General features: G+C 34.6%; 1 protein-coding gene across 2 annotated transcripts in view; it reads right to left on the bottom strand.

Annotated features, from left to right (window-relative positions):
• PGAP1 (post-GPI attachment to proteins inositol deacylase 1) overlaps positions 1-19,917 on the bottom strand; it is an 85,813-nt gene that overhangs the window by 35,011 nt on the left and 30,885 nt on the right. For both annotated transcript variants that reach the window (XM_086719200.1, XM_086719199.1), the window contains exons 5-12: positions 19,275-19,432; positions 16,030-16,082; positions 15,157-15,223; positions 11,532-11,637; positions 10,535-10,590; positions 7,508-7,591; positions 3,567-3,613; positions 3,128-3,179 (exon numbers count right to left, since the gene is read on the bottom strand). In XM_086719200.1, the coding sequence (XP_086575326.1) occupies positions 3,128-3,179; positions 3,567-3,613; positions 7,508-7,591; positions 10,535-10,590; positions 11,532-11,637; positions 15,157-15,223; positions 16,030-16,082; positions 19,275-19,432 (623 nt within the window). The remainder of the gene's footprint in view (positions 1-3,127; positions 3,180-3,566; positions 3,614-7,507; positions 7,592-10,534; positions 10,591-11,531; positions 11,638-15,156; positions 15,224-16,029; positions 16,083-19,274; positions 19,433-19,917) is intronic.

The raw sequence follows: 19,917 nt of genomic DNA on the forward strand, positions 1-19,917 counted from the left end.
TCTTCTATTTATTACAATTCAGTCAGCAGCAATGCTAAAAGTGGTATGATTCTATGAACCTAACATTGCTTTCATTGAGATGATATAAATAAAATCCACAAAATCTTATTAATCTTTTCCCTTCAACTTGATGACAAAATAATTTTGTGTTCTTTTTACAAATGGCTAACACATATATAATTTTGATTTTCATGAAAATGGAAAAATTTATGTTTAATAATTATAATCCTCTTCAGATGAGAACACCAAAGACTGAAGAATATTATAATCCTTGTTTTCTAAACTTCCTTCTTCCATTTTCCCCATTCTAAATTTCAGTAGGCTTTTAATATTGTCTGACAACCTCTTTCAGCATTCACTATAAACAGCAGCTGGAATAGCTTGTTCTCCTGCTGTTCAGCCAGCTATTTCTTACATTTAGAAGAAACACATAGGGGTCCAGAACTAGATGAATACATTGTTTAATCTTTGAGATCAAACATATATTATAAGGATATTATTAAGAACTAACTTTTTAAAAATAGGAGCAAAGTAATATCCTATCAGGGTTTTCTTTTTTTTTAAGTTTACTTAGAGAGAGAGCCATGAGTGGGGCAGGCGTGGAGAGAGAGAATCCCAAGCAGGCTCTGCAGTGACAGTGGACTTGAAGTCATGAACTGTGAAATCATGACCTGAGCCAAAAATCAAGAGTCAGACGCTTAAGTGAGTTACCCAGGTGCTCCTCTATCAGATTTTAATCATTTATTTCCTCCGAACTCTTAAATAACAGATTGGTGGGGCGCCTGGGTGGCGCAGTCGGTTAAGCGTCCGACTTCAGCCAGGTCACGATCTCGCGGTCCGTGAGTTCGAGCCCCGCATCAGGCTCTGGGCTGATGGCTCAGAGCCTGGAGCCTGTTTCCGATTCTGTGTCTCCCTCTCTCTCTGCCCCTCCCCCGTTCATGCTCTGTCTCTCTGTGTCCTAAAAATAAATAAACGTTGGAAAAAAAAAAATTAAAAAAAAAAAAAAAAAACAGATTGGTTAGGATATCCAAATTGGAAATTCAAGGAAAGATGTATGAATGATTATGAGTTATACCCTAATACTTTTGTTTGTTTTGCTCCTGCCTACATTAAAGTAGAATCCGTGAGAGACATTAAAAATGTTCCTGTGAATGTAATCGCTTTCCTATAATACTTGTCTCTTAAATACAAAGCCACATGACTGAATATGCACAAAGTAAGGATGACCAAGGTGACAGAAAAAATTGCAACCATTTCAAAGTCAAGTGTGAAGTAACTAGCAATTATTCATTCTGTCATTCCTCTCTGTTAGTAAAGTTGACTATACATAAAAATATAAACATTCATGAACACAAATTAACTAAACTGGAGTGGGAGATGACTGGGACCAACCAGATGGCTTCACTTTCTTTTTTAAAATTTATTTATTATTTTTTAAAATTTATTTATTTATTTTAAGAGAGAGAGAGAGAGAGAGAGAGAGACAGAGAGAGAGAGAGAGAGAGAGCAGAGGAGGGGCAGAGAGGGAAGGAGAGAAATTCCAAGCAGCCTCCACACCATCAGCCCAGAGCCAGTTGTCAGGCTTGAACTCAAGAACCATGAGACCATGATGTGAGCTGAAATCAAGAATCAGAAGCCTAACCAAATGAGCCACCCAGGTGCCCCAGATGGCTTCACTTTCAAGTTTATGAGGCTAGGATTCATTATGAAAATACATTAAAAAAAATTTTTTTTTGATGTTTATTTTTGACAGAGAGCTCAAGGAGGGGAGGGACAGAGAGAGAGGGAAACACAGAATCCAAAGCAGGCTCTAGGTTCTGAGCTGTCAGCACAGGGCCTGACGTGGGGTTGGGACCCAAGAACTGTGAGATCATGACCTGAGCCAAAGTCAGAAGCTTAACAGACTGAGCCACCCAGGCGCCCTTGAAAATACATTTTTAAAGTATAAATTTACTTGAAGACTAAAAATTACCAATCCTGATATAATATTATGGGTTATAATAAATACAATTTGGAAATTACAATGGATATTTTCATCAAATTTTAGAACTGTTTTATTTTCCCAATAATATTAACCTTTTGTAAAAAGACTTGCTGACCTGTCAGAGTTTAAGAAATCACTAACAATTAAATAAATCCCATGGAGTACTAGATAAAGTAGAGTTATCCAAGTGCTTGACCACAAAGTGATGTTGAAGTTGATCTGGAAAATTACTTTGCACCTCTTTAAGATGCTCACTTCCCTACTGTAAGTCCTCTCCAAAACTCAAACTACTACTCAGCTTCTATTTTAAGATAGACCATTCCAAACATACTCTCAAATTCAATTTTAAAAATTTATCTAGCTCTTGGTATGATGCTATAATATACAGATTTAATTTTATTAATTTTTTTTATTATTTATTTTTGAGGGGGAGAGAGAGAGAGAGAGAGAGAGAGAGAGAGAGAGAGAGACAGAGTGCAAGTGGGGGAGGGGCAGACACAGAATCTGAAGCAGGCTCCAGGCTCTGAGCTGTCAGCACAGAGCCAGGCGAGGGGCTAAAACCCACAAACCGTGAGATCATGACCTAAGCCGAAGTCAGATGCTTAACCCAGACGCTTAACTGACTGAGCAACCCAGGCATCCCTAAATTTTATTTAGAAAAGTGTTAACTTACAGTTTTTAACCTCTGAAAGTAAAAAAAAAAAAAAAAAAAATTCATGTTATTCTCCATTAAATATATTACCAGAGAAAATATTTCTAGGGGCGCCTGGGTGGCTCAGTCGGTTGAGCATCCGACTTCAGCTCAGGTCACGATCTCACGGTTTGTGAGTTCGAGCCCCGTGTCAGACTCTGGGCTGATGGCTCAGAGCCTGGAGCCTGCTTCCGATCTGTGTCTCCTTCTCTCTCTGCCCCTCCCCCATTCATGCTCTGTCTCTCTCTGTCTCAAAAATAAATAAACATTAAAAAAAAATTTTTTTTTTAAATTAAAAAAAGAAAATATTTCTAAAATTTATGTTAGCAAATCTCAAGTTTACTTAATACTTAGATGAATTCATAGAAGACCATACTCTAAAATGCCTATAGACGCAAGTCTTTTTAGTATTTTTTTCCACTGGATATTAAAATTCTAAGGCCATAATTTACCTTAATTGTTGGCAGCAGTTCAGCTTTCCATGATAAATCAATCCCTTGCCGGCTTTGAAATGAATATGAAAATATAATTAAAGAACAAATATATTAAAATACTATAATTTATAAATAAGCTTCAGAGGAAAAAGAAACCAGCTACAGACCTATCAGTGAAAGTTCTAATGAAGTTAAGTCCAGTAAATCTAATCCAATATACTCTTATCTATAAAGACTTTAGGGTACAAAAAAAAAGTTTTTCCTAGCAACTAACTATTTCAATGTTTGCAAATATTATTGGTGTTAATTTCCTTTCTTTTTCATTTTAAAATCTATACTACAATTTAGTATAGCAGCAAAATGAGTTTAATAATGTATGAAGCTATTCTAAAAAGTGCGGTGTGATTTGTATTATTTATATTGAGAAAAATGAACAATCAAGGTTCAAAAGACTTACCACATAGAAGTGCTGTTTATGCAGCCAAATATCCAACTATTTGTATCCTGTTGATTAATAACACAAAGCACATAATATTATAGAAAATAACTATATAAAATAGTCAGCTTTAACATTTTACTGTTATGTTACAGGGTCAGTAGGCACAATGGAAACATAAAATAGCAACTTGTTATTGAGAAACATTTCCAAGCAGTTGTCAAAAGTCATATAATATAGGTCAAGGGTAGGCAAAGACGTCTGATGTCAACAAAGATAGATAAGCAAATAACCTAGAACAGCAGTAAGAGAAAGAGTGACCTCTGAACAGCATATTGCCTAAGTAATTCTAATTTTTGAACCAACACTTCCAGAGTTCAGAAATGTCCATACTTTAATTAGGTAGTTACATAGTAAGTAACCTACATTTTAAGTAAAAACAGAAGAATGATCACCTAGAGGTGGACTTTTTTTTTTTTTAGTTTTTTTTAATGTTTATTTATTTTTGAGAGAGACAGTGACAGAATGCAAGTGGGATAGGGACAGAGAGAGAGGGAGACAGAATCCGAAGCAGGCTCCAGGCTCTGAGCTGTCAGCACAGAGCCCAACACGGGGCTTGAACTCACGAGCTGTGAGATCATGATCTGAGCCGAAGTTGGATGCTCAACCGACTGAGCCACCCAGGCGCCCCGAGGTGGACTTTTATAAAAACAGAAAAAAAAAAAATCCAGAGCCAAGTAATTAAAAATAGCAATTATTCTAAGTATAGCTTGTTAGTTTATTGTTGGGTACTTATTTGATTATCATGCAAAACTTCTATGTAATTGAGAATGTGTTTGGGTTGAAGCAAAACTGCAAGGGCTCAAAACAAAAGCTAGTTATTACTTTATCTGGGTAGCAGGGGAATGCTGCAGAGATGGTAGTGATAGTTTAACAATATTACGTTATTTATCTTCAGTAGTTTAAAAGCAGTAGGACTAAAAGACCAAAGGAAGTAGTAAGAGCAATGTTCCAAGATGTGATGATCCAACTACTGAAATCCTACACCAAGGTGTAAGAGGATAAAAAACACTGCTCAGGTAGCTACATAAAATTTGCTTTAGTAAACAGAGAGGACAATGAAAAAGAAATTAATCCCTTCATTCAACCAGTATTTACAAAATCCATTCTAGAACTGTGGAATCATGCTAAGCCTCCAAGGAAAATGATAAATGAGACAGACACCATCTCTGCCCTCATGGGGCTTAAATACAATTTCAAGACATTTTCCAACAATACAGAAAAGAAAGCTGAAAGGAAACAAAAAACAATGTGGTATTTGTCTGCTCTCCACTGCAGGCAAAATACTTACCGAACTTCTGTATCAGGTGCCTGTGTTTCCCAGAATAACGTAATATTAAAAAGGCAAAAAAAAAAAAAAAAAAATCTGCATAGCTTAGATAAGAAAAGTCCAGCAAGCTCTAAAGATCCAACCCACTTTTGTAATGGGTTTTTGCAGGGAGCCTATCCTAAGATAACCCTTAATATGAAAGTTGCTAATATTCCACACTATTTACACTTCAGTGTATAGTGAATTCTGACTTATTTATTAACAAATTGAAAAAGTATTATTCAAGCCCATCCTAAAACACCATGTTGATATAATCTATAAGGTGTCAAAAGAACAATTTCAGGTCATCTAGTAAGCATCCCTAACTCAACTAATTATAAAAATTATATTAAAAATCTTAGAAAAAGTCACTCAAAAAATGCCAACTAATTCCTAAGGTATACAGAAAATGCTACTTGATCATAAAATTTATAGATCTAAAAAGAAATACATCTACAGTAAAAAACAATGCTCTCAATGGCTGCTAAAACTGTTAGGTAAAAAATTGATTAGGAACTTTATAAAAGATATATCATGCTGATACCACCCTAGTCCACTGATAAGTCTTTAGGTCACTAAAGTGGGACAACCAGATACTATAGATCTTCTAATAAGTACACAGTTCTATTTATAAAACATTCTTGCCACAAAAAATGATAATCAAAAATCAAAGTTCTCACACAGAGCCTGCTTTCGATCCTCTGTCTCCCTCTCTCTACCATGCTCATGCTCTCTTTCTCTCTCTCTCAAAAATAAATACACATTGAAAAAAAAAGATACCATAAGAATACAGTCAGCTAGGGGTACCTGGGTGGCTTAGTCGGTTGAGCCACTTGATTTCAGCTCATGATCTCATGGTTCTGGAGACTGAGCCCTTGAGTTGGGGGGGTGGGTAGAGTCTCTCTCTTTCCCTCTCTCTCTGCCCCACCCCCACTTGGCTCTCTCAAAATAAATAAATAAACTTAAAAAAAAAAAAGAATACAATCAGCTAAACCCAGATTATGGGAATTCTGTAGAACATATAACCCACTTTCTTAAATAAATGGTGGGGGGGGGGGGGAGTAAAGAAGGGCTGTTATAAGAGACTTAGGATCCATGAATCAAATGCAACATGTGTACTTTTTAGATTCTGATTCAAATAAACCAATGTAGAATTAATTGAATGAGAGGAAAATTCAACATGGACTGGGTACCACATGATATTAAGGTATTAATAATTAATTTTATTGGATGAAATAATGGTATTATAGTAACATGCACAATTCTTATCTGTTAGAAAAACATACTGAAGTATTTAACGATGAAATGATAAAATGCCTAGAATTTGCTTTAAACATGGTTCAGTCAAAAAAAAAGTGAGGAAAGTATAAACAAGAATGGCAGTGTTGCTATAGCTATGTGATGATTATGTGAGATTTCATTATTATATTCTATTTTTATATGATTGAAAGAAAACTTCTATAATACAAATTGAAAATATTTTAAAAATTCACTACATGACTTTATCCTAATTAATACCCATGGACCTTAATTACAGAAAAGAAATCCTCCAATAAGTCAAATGGATAATTTGAACTTTGGCAAGGATTTTTCTCAATATAATACTAAAACTGTCATTTGGAATTTAGTATTAAGTGAGTTTGGATATTTTAAGACAGCAGTCTAAGGGCTAGATTCTCCTAAGATAAACTGCCCATACAGATTTTAGGCTAAGAGATGCTAGTCTCTGTGAGAGACACAAAACTCTGGTCATCCCACTAAAATTAGTTTTCATTAGCATCTAGCCCACAATGCTTGCCTATAATCTTTTCTAAAGATTTTACAAAATATCAAATGGCAGTATTTACCAAGAAAGTGACACATGAGATTCTAGTTCTAAAGAATACAAACAATCCAACAAAAGGGAGAAGAGGAAATAAATTATGAAAAATGCATAGACAAAGTGAAGAATCCTGGGAAATGAAAAAAAAAACTTTTTTCAAAAAAAGAGGGAAAAGAACCCAAATTGGGAAACAAGTTCCCGAAAGTATGCTGATAAATTATTACTTAAATATTCCTAATATAACAAAGGCATGCTATAGCATTTAACATATTTTTTACAATGTCTAACATAGTAGGTACTCATTAAAAAGAAACAAGAAAAATAATCATTTTGTTAACTCTTTGTCTAGGTAACACTGTAACAAAGTTATTATTTTAGAAAATGTTTGGTATAAAAAACCCTGCAATTTTAGTGTGGTAGCCAATGGAAAACAGTATTTACTTCATACAGAACAGTTTTGCTTAAATATATCTGTGAATTTTAAAATTAAAGGAGATTGAACTGAATTCCTTCATCCTAAATACAGTGAAAGTAAGGCAGAAAAACAATGTGAAAGACCTAAACTAGAACCAAGAGTATAATTTCGTAGTAAATTATCAGTCAAAGGAACAATGATTAATATTTTTTAATCAAAACTCCGTTCCAGACAAATATTTTTCAACTTATTAGATTTGATTAATAGCTCATAGCTAGAGGATATCTACTAGATATTAGTCAAATCTTTAAAAACCTAACCTTTTAAATTTACATAAAATGTGCCAATCATCTTACCAGCATGGTGCTCTGACAATATACATGAGTGTAGATTTTTCTATGATTTGCAAGAGGAAACGTAAAATATATCTTATCAGATTCCTAAAAAAAAAAAAAAGGGGGAAAACATAATAAAACTATTAAGAGAGTAGATAAATTCATCATTCAAATATCCAGATAAAGCAATGAGTAATTATTCTAGTTTTATCATTCTTGGTATTGTTAAGAACCAACATTCTAGGAGTGGGAAGATGTAAGACAGATATAAGACAGGGGTATCAAGTACCCTGTAGTCCCGAATTTGTCCTGGAAATATTGTTTGGGTTGAGGTTTTGGCCTTATGATCAAGATAAAATACATTTCTTAACTCTGTCCACTGAAAAGGCCTAGAAATGCTAACCCACTAGCCATAAACATCTCTAGTGCCCAAATTATGGTTTTTAGACACCAAATAATATTAAAAGCTCCTGAGAGAAAAAGCTGATTCAAAGTATGCGGCAGGAAATGTGCAAAATGAGCTCAAATATCTTCTCATACTAGATAGGGAATAAACTATCAAAGACAACTAAAGAAAAGCTTTATCAAAAAGATTCAGAAGCCTAACTTGAAATGCCTTCCACTGGTCAAAGACAGAACGACTTTAATAGTTTAGATGGAAGTGCAAACATGTTTGAAGTATGAGTTCATAATAATACTAGAAGAAAAAGTCCCCGAAACCATTTATGATTGCTGATTGAGGAGGCTTGTGAGCCAACTAGCTATTCTGAAAACCAGAAATATAAGACCCAAAGATACAGGCAATTTTAATTTTTTCCTTTTGTGATTATGTTCCACTTCTGATAAATTTAGATGAGAAATTTCCCCATACAGTGCTCTATTTAATAAAGAAAAAGTAATCAAATTAGAGTGCCACCATTTTTGCATCCCCCTAAATGAATTAATGACTCTAGGCATTCTTCATCAATAGCTGCTAACATCACAAAAAAAAAAGAGTAGCCAAAACAAAAGCTGACTCTGATCAAGCAACTGAATCTGATCCACAAACTAAGTCACCAGAAGAGTAGACAAAGGAATATATAAATGGCATGCAATGGGGAATATAAGGGAATGCATATAAGGGAATGCAATCAGCAAAATCAAGACTGTGAAACTCCAGAGGACGAATGACTTGTTTTTTCAACAAATAAGCTGCAAGGAAAGAATGGGGTAGAGGAAGTATGAGAGATTAAAAGAGGAATAAGAGACATATCAACAAATGACAATATGTGGACACTTGTACTCTCATTTAAACAAACTGAGAAACAAAAAATTTGACAATTATGATAAAAGTGGATAACTGAACACTAACTAGATATTATTAAGGAATTTTCATTAAATTGTTTTAATGTGGGAAAATGATATATAGTGATATATATCACTATATATATCATATATATATATATGTCTTTTTAAAAGAGTCTTTAACTTTTATTTTTTTTTATTTTTTTTTATTTATATATGAAATTTATTGTCAAATTGGTTTCCATACAACACCCAGTGCTCATCCCAAAAGGTGCCCTCCTCAATACCCATCACCCACCCTCTCCTCCCTCCCACCCCCCATCAACCCTCAGTTTGCTCTCAGTTCTCAACAGTTTCTTATGCTTTGGCTCTCTCCCACTCTAACCTCTTTTTTTTTCCTTCCCCTCCCCCATGGGTTCCTGTTAAGTTTCTCAGGATCCACATAAGAGTGAAACCATATGGTATCTGTCTTTCTCTGTATGGCTTATTTCACTTAGCATCACACTCTCCAGTTCCATCCACGTTGCTACAAAAGGCCATATTTCATTTTTTCTCATTGCCACGTAGTATTCCATAGTGTATATAAACCGCAATTTCTTTATCCATTCATCAGTTGATGGACATTTAGGCTCTTTCCATAATTTGGCTATTGTTGAGAGTGCTGCTATGAACATTGGGGTACAAGTGCCCCTATGCATCAGTACTCCTGTGTCCCTTGGATAAATTCCTAGCAGTGCTATTGCTGGGTCATAGGGTAGGTCTATTTTTAATTTTCTGAGGAACCTCCACACTGCTTTCCAGAGCGGCTGCACCAATTTGCATTCCCACCAACAGTGCAAGAGGGTTCCCGTTTCTCCACATCCTCTCCAGCATCTATAGTCTCCTGATTTGTTCATTTTGGCCACTCTGACTGGCGTGAGGTGATACCTGAGTGTGGTTTTGATTTGTATTTCCCTGATAAGGAGCGACGCTGAACATCTTTTCATGTGCCTGTTGGCCATCCGGATGTCTTCTTTAGAGAAGTGTCTATTCATGTTTTCTGCCCATGTCTTCACTGGGTTATTTGCTTTTCGGGTGTGGAGTTTGGTGAGCTCTTTATAGATTTTGGATACTAGCCCTTTGTCCGATATGTCATTTGCAAATATCTTTTCCCATTCCGTTGGTTGCCTTTTAGTTTTGTTGGTTGTTTCCTTTGCTGTGCAGAAGCTTTTTATCTTCATAAGGTCCCAGGAATTCACTTTTGCTTTTAATTCCCTTGCCTTTGGGGATGTGTCGAGGAAGAGATTGCTACGGCTGAGGTCAGAGAGGTCTTTTCCTGCTTTCTCCTCTAAGGTTTTGATGGTTTCCTGTCTCACATTCAGGTCCTTTATCCATTTTGAGTTTATTTTTGTGAATGGTGTGAGAAAGTGGTCTAGTTTCAACCTTCTGCATGTTGCTGTCCAGTTCTCCCAGCACCATTTGTTAAAGAGACTGTCTTTTTTCCATTGGATGTTCTTTCCTGCTTTGTCAAAGATGAGTTGGCCATACGTTTGTGGGTCTAGTTCTGGGGTTTCTATTCTATTCCATTGGTCTATGTGTCTGTTTTTGTGCCAGAGTCTTTAACTTTTAAAGATAAACAGTTAAATGTTTTTATAGTGATATATATCACTATATATATCATATATATATATATATCTTTTTAAAAGAGTCTTTAACTTTTAAAGATAAACAGTAAAATGTTTTTGAAAAAAAAAGTAAAAAAAAATCCATTGATGGTATACTTACATTATAAGCCACATAGGTCCATTTGGACACTTTTACTGGAACCCACATAGATGTCCCTAAGGTAAAGGAAATTAATTTTGAAACATTAAACAATTTCTTTTACTGAATGCTCATGAAATATACTTCTTTTTTTGAACTACTTCTCAATTACAGCAGGATTTGAAAAACAGGGTTTCCTGAACAATGGCTATTTTATTTATTTATTTTTTAATTTTTTTTTTTTAATTTTTTTTTTCAACGTTTATTTATTTGTGGGACAGAGAGAGACAGAGCATGAACGGGGGAGGGGCAGAGAGAGAGGGAGACACAGAATCGGAAACAGGCTCCAGGCTCTGAGCCATCAGCCCAGAGCCTGACGTGGGGCTCGAACTCACGGACCGCGAGATCGTGACCTGGCTGAAGTCGGACGCTTAACCGACTGCGCCACCCCGGCGCCCCAACAATGGCTATTTTAAAACAAAAAATCCAGTAAGATGTTATCTATATGCTCATTAGCAACTAGCATTCACATCAAGGAAAGCATCTTAAATCTATCTGGTGTCTTTAACTCTAAGAAAGTATCAATAAAAAGGAAATAAATTATTTCATTTTCCAAACTGAGTATGACAGGTAATATGTTAACAGCAAAAGATACGCTGTTACACTAAAAGAAGACTGAAAAATGACTGATACTGAAAACCTAAGTAAAGATTAATTATTTTATGGGACTGTCAGGAGAATAGAGACATTTAACTCTATCTTTAAGTTTTTTCTACTTGTCATGTTATTTTCAGGACAAAATTTTTATCAGCCACATCTTATAAATTGTTTTTTCTACTCTTTCCCTTCCTTAACCAAGAACCTCATCAGAAACTATCACAGAAAAATTAATAAGATATAACAGAATTACAGTACCTGAAATACCAAAGTTTCAAAGACTTTGTCTGCTAATAATAAATTTACCTAAAAATAATAATCAAAACTTAATTTAAAATAAAAACATGTTATTACCACCAACCTGTTAAGTCAGAAATTATTGCTGGATTTTCCTCAAAGTGTTTTGCTGGATGTCTTATAAAGTGGTGATTCAAAACTGACAATTTCTTCTTGGGATTTTGAGTTATCTAGAAAGAAGGATACATTCTGCATCTTTTTGTATCCATTGTGATAGTTCAATAAAACTTTGCTTCAAATAATAACAATAAGAACCAAGAGTTATTTACTCTGGGTCAGGCACTGTTCTAAGTACTTAATATGTTATTAACTCATTTAAGCATCACAAGAGCTCTAGGAGATAATAACCTTTACATTTGCATTTTTACAAAGAAACCAAAAGCAGACAGAAATTAAGGAACTTGCCCAAGGTCACATTCCTATTCAGAGTCTGGGTCAGGATTCAAACCCAGGCAGTCTGGCTCCAGAACCCATGACATTAATCATTATGTAACAGTACCTCTTAAGTAACAGTTAAGAATAAAATATACAAAGGTGTATAGAGTCAGATGGGAACTTAAGAGATCCACCCGACTAGTGATTCCAACACACTGATTCCAAACTCAGGCCAGTGCCAATCCCACAACAAATAATTCACTGGTCATTAGAGAAAATATGAATTGCCAACTGCACTTCCTTAGAAACTACTTTACTTTGTCCTACTTACTTTCATTGTGTCTAAATGTCCTTTCTTTCATGAAATGAAAATGAGAGCAGAAAATAGGATTTTTTTATTGCCTGTTTTAAAATACCATAGCACAATAAATATCTACAACTTTATACCAGTTTCTCCCTTAAAGAAAAAAAAAGTACTGGGTATAAAATCCATTTAGAATCTACCACTATTTAATTCTCTAATTTAAGCACTGAGGCTCTGACAGGTAAGCGATTTTCTCAGTAACACAGTGAGAGAATGAAAAAGAAACGACAGTGAGGACCCATGTCTAGTAAATCTTTTCAATCCCTTAGGAAGTCACCTTTTGCTTGAACATTTATTTCTAACTTGCTCTTGTGGAAGCTAAAGCTAGTACAACCCGATTTCAACAATTCTTATGGGGAATGGTCTGCCAAATCTGACTCCTTGTTACTTTGCTATATGAAGTTAGAGGCCAGCCCTTCAAGAAACTGAAGACCAATAAAACATTTCTTTACAGATTAAACAATTTCAAAAACAAAACAAAACAAAACAAAACACATCAACTGTTTTTCACAGATTTCAAACCCTCACCACCCTGACTGCCTTCCCTGAATAAACTCAAGTTTGTTAATGTCCTCCTTATGATACAATATATAAAATAGAATATAGTTCTTCAGATATCATATAACTACAGTAGAGGACACTGAAATTTTATCTTCATTGATGCAAACTCAAGACTTCAATCAACTCAATCTAATATAAGACTAATTCTGACTTTTTTTTTTAAGCAGCCACATCTGTTTGCAAACATTAAAAGTAATAGGTCTTTTTGCCAAAAATTTTAGTTAAGACAGGACTCTCCCATCCTTACTTACTCTGGGGAATCCATCCATTCATAAGTTTTTAGCTATGTCTTTCATTTTTAAAAATTTTTTTAATGTTTATTTATTTTTGAGAGAGAGACAGAGAGAGACAGAGCGTGAGTTGGGGAGGGGCAGAGACAGAGGGAGACACAGAATACAAAGCAGGCTCCAGGCTCTGAGCAGGCTCTCAGCACAGAGCCCAACATGGGGCTCGAACTCCCAGACTGTGAGATCATGGCTTGAGCTGAATTAGGATGCTTAACCGACTGAGCCACCCAAGGGCACCTGAGCTAGGTCTTTTATGATAACCATCAGAAATTATTCTCTAATTCTGATTTATTCATACCACATGTTTGGGACTAAAGAAAGGTAGCAATCATATCCTAACTTTTTAATTGTCTAATATTTAGTCCAGTCTATTATATATAGTGAGTTTGTGAAATAGAACTCAGTTTCAAATTTTGATTCTTAGCAATATTAGTTATCAAAAATTTCTCATTTGTCTCTTAAAAATGTGTCTGTAAAATACTTATCTATCCAGAATTATAACATATTACATACTAGTATTAAAATTTTCTCATCTCAGGACTTAATGGAAAACAAGATTTATTAAACTTAGTTTTATGTAGTGTGTCAACTATACTTCAGTTAAAAAATAGATCTATGCACAATTTTTAAGGATTAAACCTGTCTATTATTGTTCTTCATGGGCTGAAATGGTTTTTTCCCTAAGACTACCAAATGTCATTCCAAATACAACCTGGTCTTGCAATTTCAAGGGATTCTATTATTATATCTAGTTGCACTCTCTCAAACAAACTCAAAGACATTGACCATAGTTAAGACTCATAATTAAAACAAGGTTGAAAACTAAAAAATGTTTACATTCCATGACCAATTCAGTGTTAATACTATAAAGCTGATTTACTTTAATAAATATACTAACTTGAATATGGTATTTTGTGGCTTAAAATGTAGTAAAACAAAACAATCTGGGTCTCCCTTTTTTTTGGGGGGGGTCCCTCTTTTATTGCATTCTTCAGGAGAGAGGTAAGCATCTCATCTACTAGTAGTTCTGCAGCTTTCTGAAGGGTTAAGGAAAAAACACAAACACTACCCCCACTTCCAACAGAGAAAGCAAAAGAGCAAAGTTCTAAACACAATAAGGAAAGCATTACCTAGAGATCTATTGATAAAGAGCCACACATACTAGACTCTCAAAGAATTGGAGCCTTCAAGAGAAAGAATCCAAAAATATCTGAGCTGAATACTTTGTCATAATGAAAAAAACTACCTAATACACAAGGAACTTCTTCTCCAAAAGGAGAAGCCACAACCATAGTTCTCAAAACATGTTTCTATAAAACAGTGAAAGACTCCAAGATGACCTGAGGTTAAAAAAAGAGCTGCTTAAGATGAAAAACAGCAGTATGTTCCCAATTCACAGAAAAATATGTAAGTTCATTCCCTGAATTTTGCTGGAATCCTTGGTGCCCACTACTATATATCTGCTGGCAGACAAGAAAGAGATGAAAGAGCAATACTATAAAGGGCACTAGGACTTCCAGGTGTCCTGCTAATTGAACAACTTGGTAAATCACTGGCCTAGAGAGTTTATAAGTGAAATCTCATTACAGAAAAGATTCAACTTCTAGAAGTACATAATTTAAGTTTTGGCCAGAGTGGGTTATTCAATGAATTCAATGATAGGAATAACTTTTCTTATCAGAAAGGTAAAGATGCTTTTTAAAAAAAATTTAAACAAAAAAAAATTTAAACAAAAATGTCTAGTAAGATAGATCATGAAGTCTACAACATATTACTAAGAAAAAAAAAGATAACCTTGTAGTAAGTATTTTCCTTAAAGTTAAAAGGATATATATCAAATTTTAAATGAGTAAAGGTGAAGAATTAGGGGGAAGATTTAAAGTATCCTTTCACTTTTTCATTTTCACTGCATTCAATTAATTATTCATAGTGATCAAAGTATTATCAGATACAAATAAAGAGATTTCTATTTTGAAACTAATTAGTTATATAACATAAGGCATCCACTTTTATGAAAGTAAAAAAAAATGTATTAAATCCTTCCCTGCTGTAACAAAAGCTTTTACTTTACTGAAGTAATATTTAATTTTAAAAATACATACTTGTTTAGTATCAGCATCAATAAGATCAAAGAATGCTCGAATTGTAGTCAATTGCAATTGCTTACACCTAAAGAATAAAGTTACAAATGAAATGTTCTTTAAAAGTATACTTTTGATACAAACATGCACAATTCTATTATTTAATGAAATATCTGGGTTTCCTTTACTGCTCTAAACTCTAAAAGTATTTAACAAATCATTATTATTAAGTATATATCTTAAAGTTGAAACATAAAAATAAAGCAAATTAAATCTTCCTGGATGTTTGACAGTGGAACTATCAGGGTCCTTCTGTTTTCCCTGAGTCTCCTTGTCTACCCCAGCTATAGACAATATCTGCCCCATCTTTCTATGCCTAAACTGTTGTGCTTCTTTCAGACACCATAGACTACACAGCCAGAGGAAAGTGAAAAAAGAATCTTTAAGCCAAATCATATAGAGAGAAGATAACTAGGGTCTACATATTTCTTACTCGTAATCTATTTATATAAAGGATAAATCTAACTGCTACTTGGCTTTCCATGTACTATTCTAGAATAGTCAATGCTACATTAATCAAGTTCCTGAGTTTGGTGACTGGACAAGAGCTCAGTGGTCTTATCGCAAATACCTTTAATTTTGCTAAACTATGACAAACTCGAAAATTTTGATATTTGAGTCTAGCTTGAGACTGATGCTATTGGTTCTTCAAGAAATGATTTTACAGGCTGCCAAAGGAACCTTGGTCATACTGAGACAAAAACCAAGGTTAGAGTTCTAGGTACTTTAGTCAATCTTTCTCCCATATTATTATTTGTGGATAAAGTTCTAATCAATGCACTGATGAGAAAAAAGGAGCACCACAAATCACCAAAATAAGTTATATTAACTTACCACACAATGGAGAGGTGGTCTGTTGAGACCCAGGTCTTAGGCACTGCTGAACTCTAAAAGGACAGGAAAAAAAAATCCAACTTAAGAAAAGCACATTTGTTATTCTCCAAAAGGTTTGAAATTCCCAGAAGCTAATATTTAGAAACACGTAACATTAGTTTCACTACTTTATGATGCATAGACATATTTAAATGATGCATTATTATAAGAGGTGATCCAAAAATATTAAGGTAGTCCCTGCATAAAATCATTGTCATTACTCCTTAGTTAAGCTTAAATTACCCTTTAAAAATTATTTAAGTATCCACAGATTCCTTACTGAAGTTTAATGTCTAACTCTATTACTCTATTAAGAGGCTGTTTATGATTCTTTAATAAATCACAATTATTTTAGTAATTGCAGTTCTGACTATCCTTTGATAAAGTCTAAGATGTTACTTTTTAATCAGGTGTGCTTAAGAAATACCCAGACCTGGGGAGATTTTTCAAAATTAACATGCCTGACCACAATTCCAAAACTATTAAATCAGACTCTTAAAAGTAGGGCCCAAGGTTACTTATTTTGAAAAAAATCCCTAGATTAGGATATGTATTACTAGTTAGAGACGGAATAGCAAAAGGCTCCTAAAAAATGTAAGTATTTGAAGAAAACTTCCTGACAATGGCACAGTACCCCCTTCAAGAACTAGACTCCTTTTCATACCAGGTAATGACTTCCTTCCCTGTGAATAGCATCTTACATACAATGGGGAAACATTAAGTAAATCTGATTATTATTTTTCACAGTGTCTCTCTTTGCATTCAAGAAAGGGTTGTTTACTGTCAGCCTGGGTCCCTTAATGGGACTCCTTCAAAAACCATCCACCAACTTAAATACATATTTAGGGCAGTTACAGGAGTAAAACGTAAACTTGTCTAGTGTTTAAGTGCTAGTTCTGTGTGAGTGTATATCACAGCATTTCAGCCTACTTTACTAATACAATCGAGGTCTCTAACTTAATTTTTCTAGTTCCAATGGATGTAAATGTCAATTAACTATTCTTGAGATAATCATTAAAAAATTGTTACTTCTTAAGAATTGTTTTTTAAAGTAAACATACATGCAGATATATAAAAGACTATAAACTATTTAGGGGCTAAAATACTAAATAAAATTCTGACAATAACCAGCTTTGAGAAAATTCCATTTAGAGACAAAATATTTTCATCAGAGATACAGAATTACAAGCTCCTCAAACAACAAATTATCAATGCATCAGAAAAGAGGGACACGGACACACACACACACACACACACACACACACACACACACACTTAAAGAAACCAAAGTTCTTTAAAAGATAAGCTGGAGGGGGGCGCCTGGGTGGCGCAGTCGGTTAAGCGTCCGACTTCAGCCAGGTCACGATCTCGCGGTCCGTGGGTTCGAGCCCCGAGTCAGGCTCTGGGCTGATGGCTCAGAGCCTGGAGCCTGTTTCCGATTCTGTGTCTCCCTCTCTCTCTGCCCCTCCCCCGTTCATGCTCTGTCTCTCTCTGTCCCAAAAATGAATAAACGTTGAAAAAAAAAATAAAAAAAATGTTTAAAAAAAAAAAAAAAAAAGATAAGCTGGAGGAAAGGACACCAATAGAGCATCATGCCCCAACCAAGTCTAGGAAATAAGACATCCAATTATATATATATTTGTGTTTTACTAAAGAGTTGATATTTCACGTTTTGAGGACTTCAAGCAAATATCTGCCCAAAATATTCAACACCAAATTACAAGATTCATACTAATAATGAGGTCTGATTTTCCAATTTAGTTGCAAAGCTATTATATGGTTATATCACAACTCCTCCAGTAATAAGAAAATGGTGGGTAATTGCAGAATGGCTTAATAATTTTTGTTTTATGTGTGGCAAGTATTCAGTAATACTTGTTCAATAAATGAACAGTAACCTAAGGTGGGGCAATAGATGAACTGAGCAAGGGAGTTATGTATGAAGAGAACAACCATGAAACAAAGCACGATCTCTTAAAAAGCAAAAAGAACTCTATGCATTTTTTTTAGAAATTAAGTTATATGGGGCACCTAGGTGGCTCAGTCGATTAGGTGTCTGACTCTTGATTTTAGCTCAGATCATGAATTCAAGGTTCATGAGTTTGAGCCCTGCATTGGGCTCTACACTAACAGCACTGAGGCTACTTGGGATTCTCTCTCCCTCTCTATGCCCCAACCCCGAGTGCACTCTCTCACTCTCAAAATAAATAAACTTAAAAAAATTATTTAAAAAAAGAAATTAAGTTATATTTGGAAATGATGTGTAGTATACACATGTATACATACTACTTACAATATCTACACACTGTGTAGAGTTAAAAAGTTAAGATGATAACTGAAGACTTCAAGGTAAAAAATATAAGAAATAATATAAATCCTAATAGAAAACTTGAACTCACTTTACAGAGGCTATGTATCCCAGTTAAAGACGAAATACTTGATGTCCTAGCAGGGAGAATAATTAGCAAATTAATCAATCAGGGTTCTGTTATACTATAAAAGCTACTTTTTTAATTTTAAAATTGGTAAACCTTAGAGTGCCTGAGTGGCTCAGTCAGTTATGCATCTGACTTCAGCTCAGGTCATGATCTCACAGTTCATGGGTTCAGGCCCTGCATAAGGCTCTGTGCTGACAGCTCAGAGCCTGGATCCTGTTTCAGATTCTGTGTTTCCCTCTCTCTCTGCCCCTCCCCTACTCACACTGTCTCTCTCTCTCAAAAATAAACGTTAAAAAAAATAATAAAAATAATAAAATTGGTAAACCTTTATTCAAGTTCAACACTCATAAGTATGTGATATGCTTGATATTCGACTTCCATTATAAATAGCACACCACTCAGATGTAACAAGGGGCCCTTGGACTTCAGTCCATAAATTCTTATGGTTAAAACTCATCAATGAGCAGATACTTATTTTGAACAAGAAACAATTATTCTTACGAGTCACCTTCATAAATAAGTCATTTTCACAAGCTTTCTAAGATCCTTTTCACTTTCTGTGGACATAAGCACTATGCCTCTGCCTTCCCAACATATTCATTTTTTCATATTCTGTCTCTCACACACAAATGTGCACACACACACACCCACACACACATAGCACTACACCAACTCAGTAGTCATTTTCAAGCAAGTACATATTTTTCCTTTCATACCCCATTGTATCCATCCTGTTACTATTTCAGTAGAATCTTAAAAAAAGATTACCACAACAGATAAGGCACTGGTATGATGGCTTAATTTTGGAAGAAAAGTCAGTCCTGAACGAACTTGGTAATCCCGGAATCCTCCAGCTACAGAAAGCGTGGTTAAATTTATGTGTCTAGCATTTAGAATCCAATAGTTGTTTACAGTCATATAAAAATCTGGTAGGAAATAAAGACACATATTAAAAATTAGTAGTCATTCCCTGCAACAATAAAGTATCTATGATACTAATACTAAACTGAATTTCTGTTTAAGCCATACTGAATTGCCTACAAACAATGTTATTCACGTTTCTCATTTTTGAGTAGTCAGTATCTTTATACATGGTCTATTTTCCTATTAAATCAGAGTACAAATACTAAGAGTTACTAAAGGTCTCAATAAAGAAAAAAGATATTCAAACTTCATTAGTTTTGTCAAGTCCATACACAAACAGGTCTCTACATCCCACAAAGATGCTGCTAGACCATAAGCCACACAGTGTAATAAGGAGAAACCCCTAAAATTCTACCAAAGATAAAGTTCGCTATGCTAAAAAAATTGTAGATCTTCCTAATCATGGCAGTATGAGAGCTTAGCAGCTCTCTACTGTGGCCAGTTACCACTATACAAAGTACTATTTAAGTGATTAAAATACAATCAG

The sequence above is a fragment of the Puma concolor genome, chromosome C1 (assembly GCF_028749965.1).
Source record: "Puma concolor isolate L17-30 chromosome C1, mPumCon1.1.hap2, whole genome shotgun sequence".
NCBI lineage: Eukaryota > Metazoa > Chordata > Mammalia > Carnivora > Felidae > Puma > Puma concolor.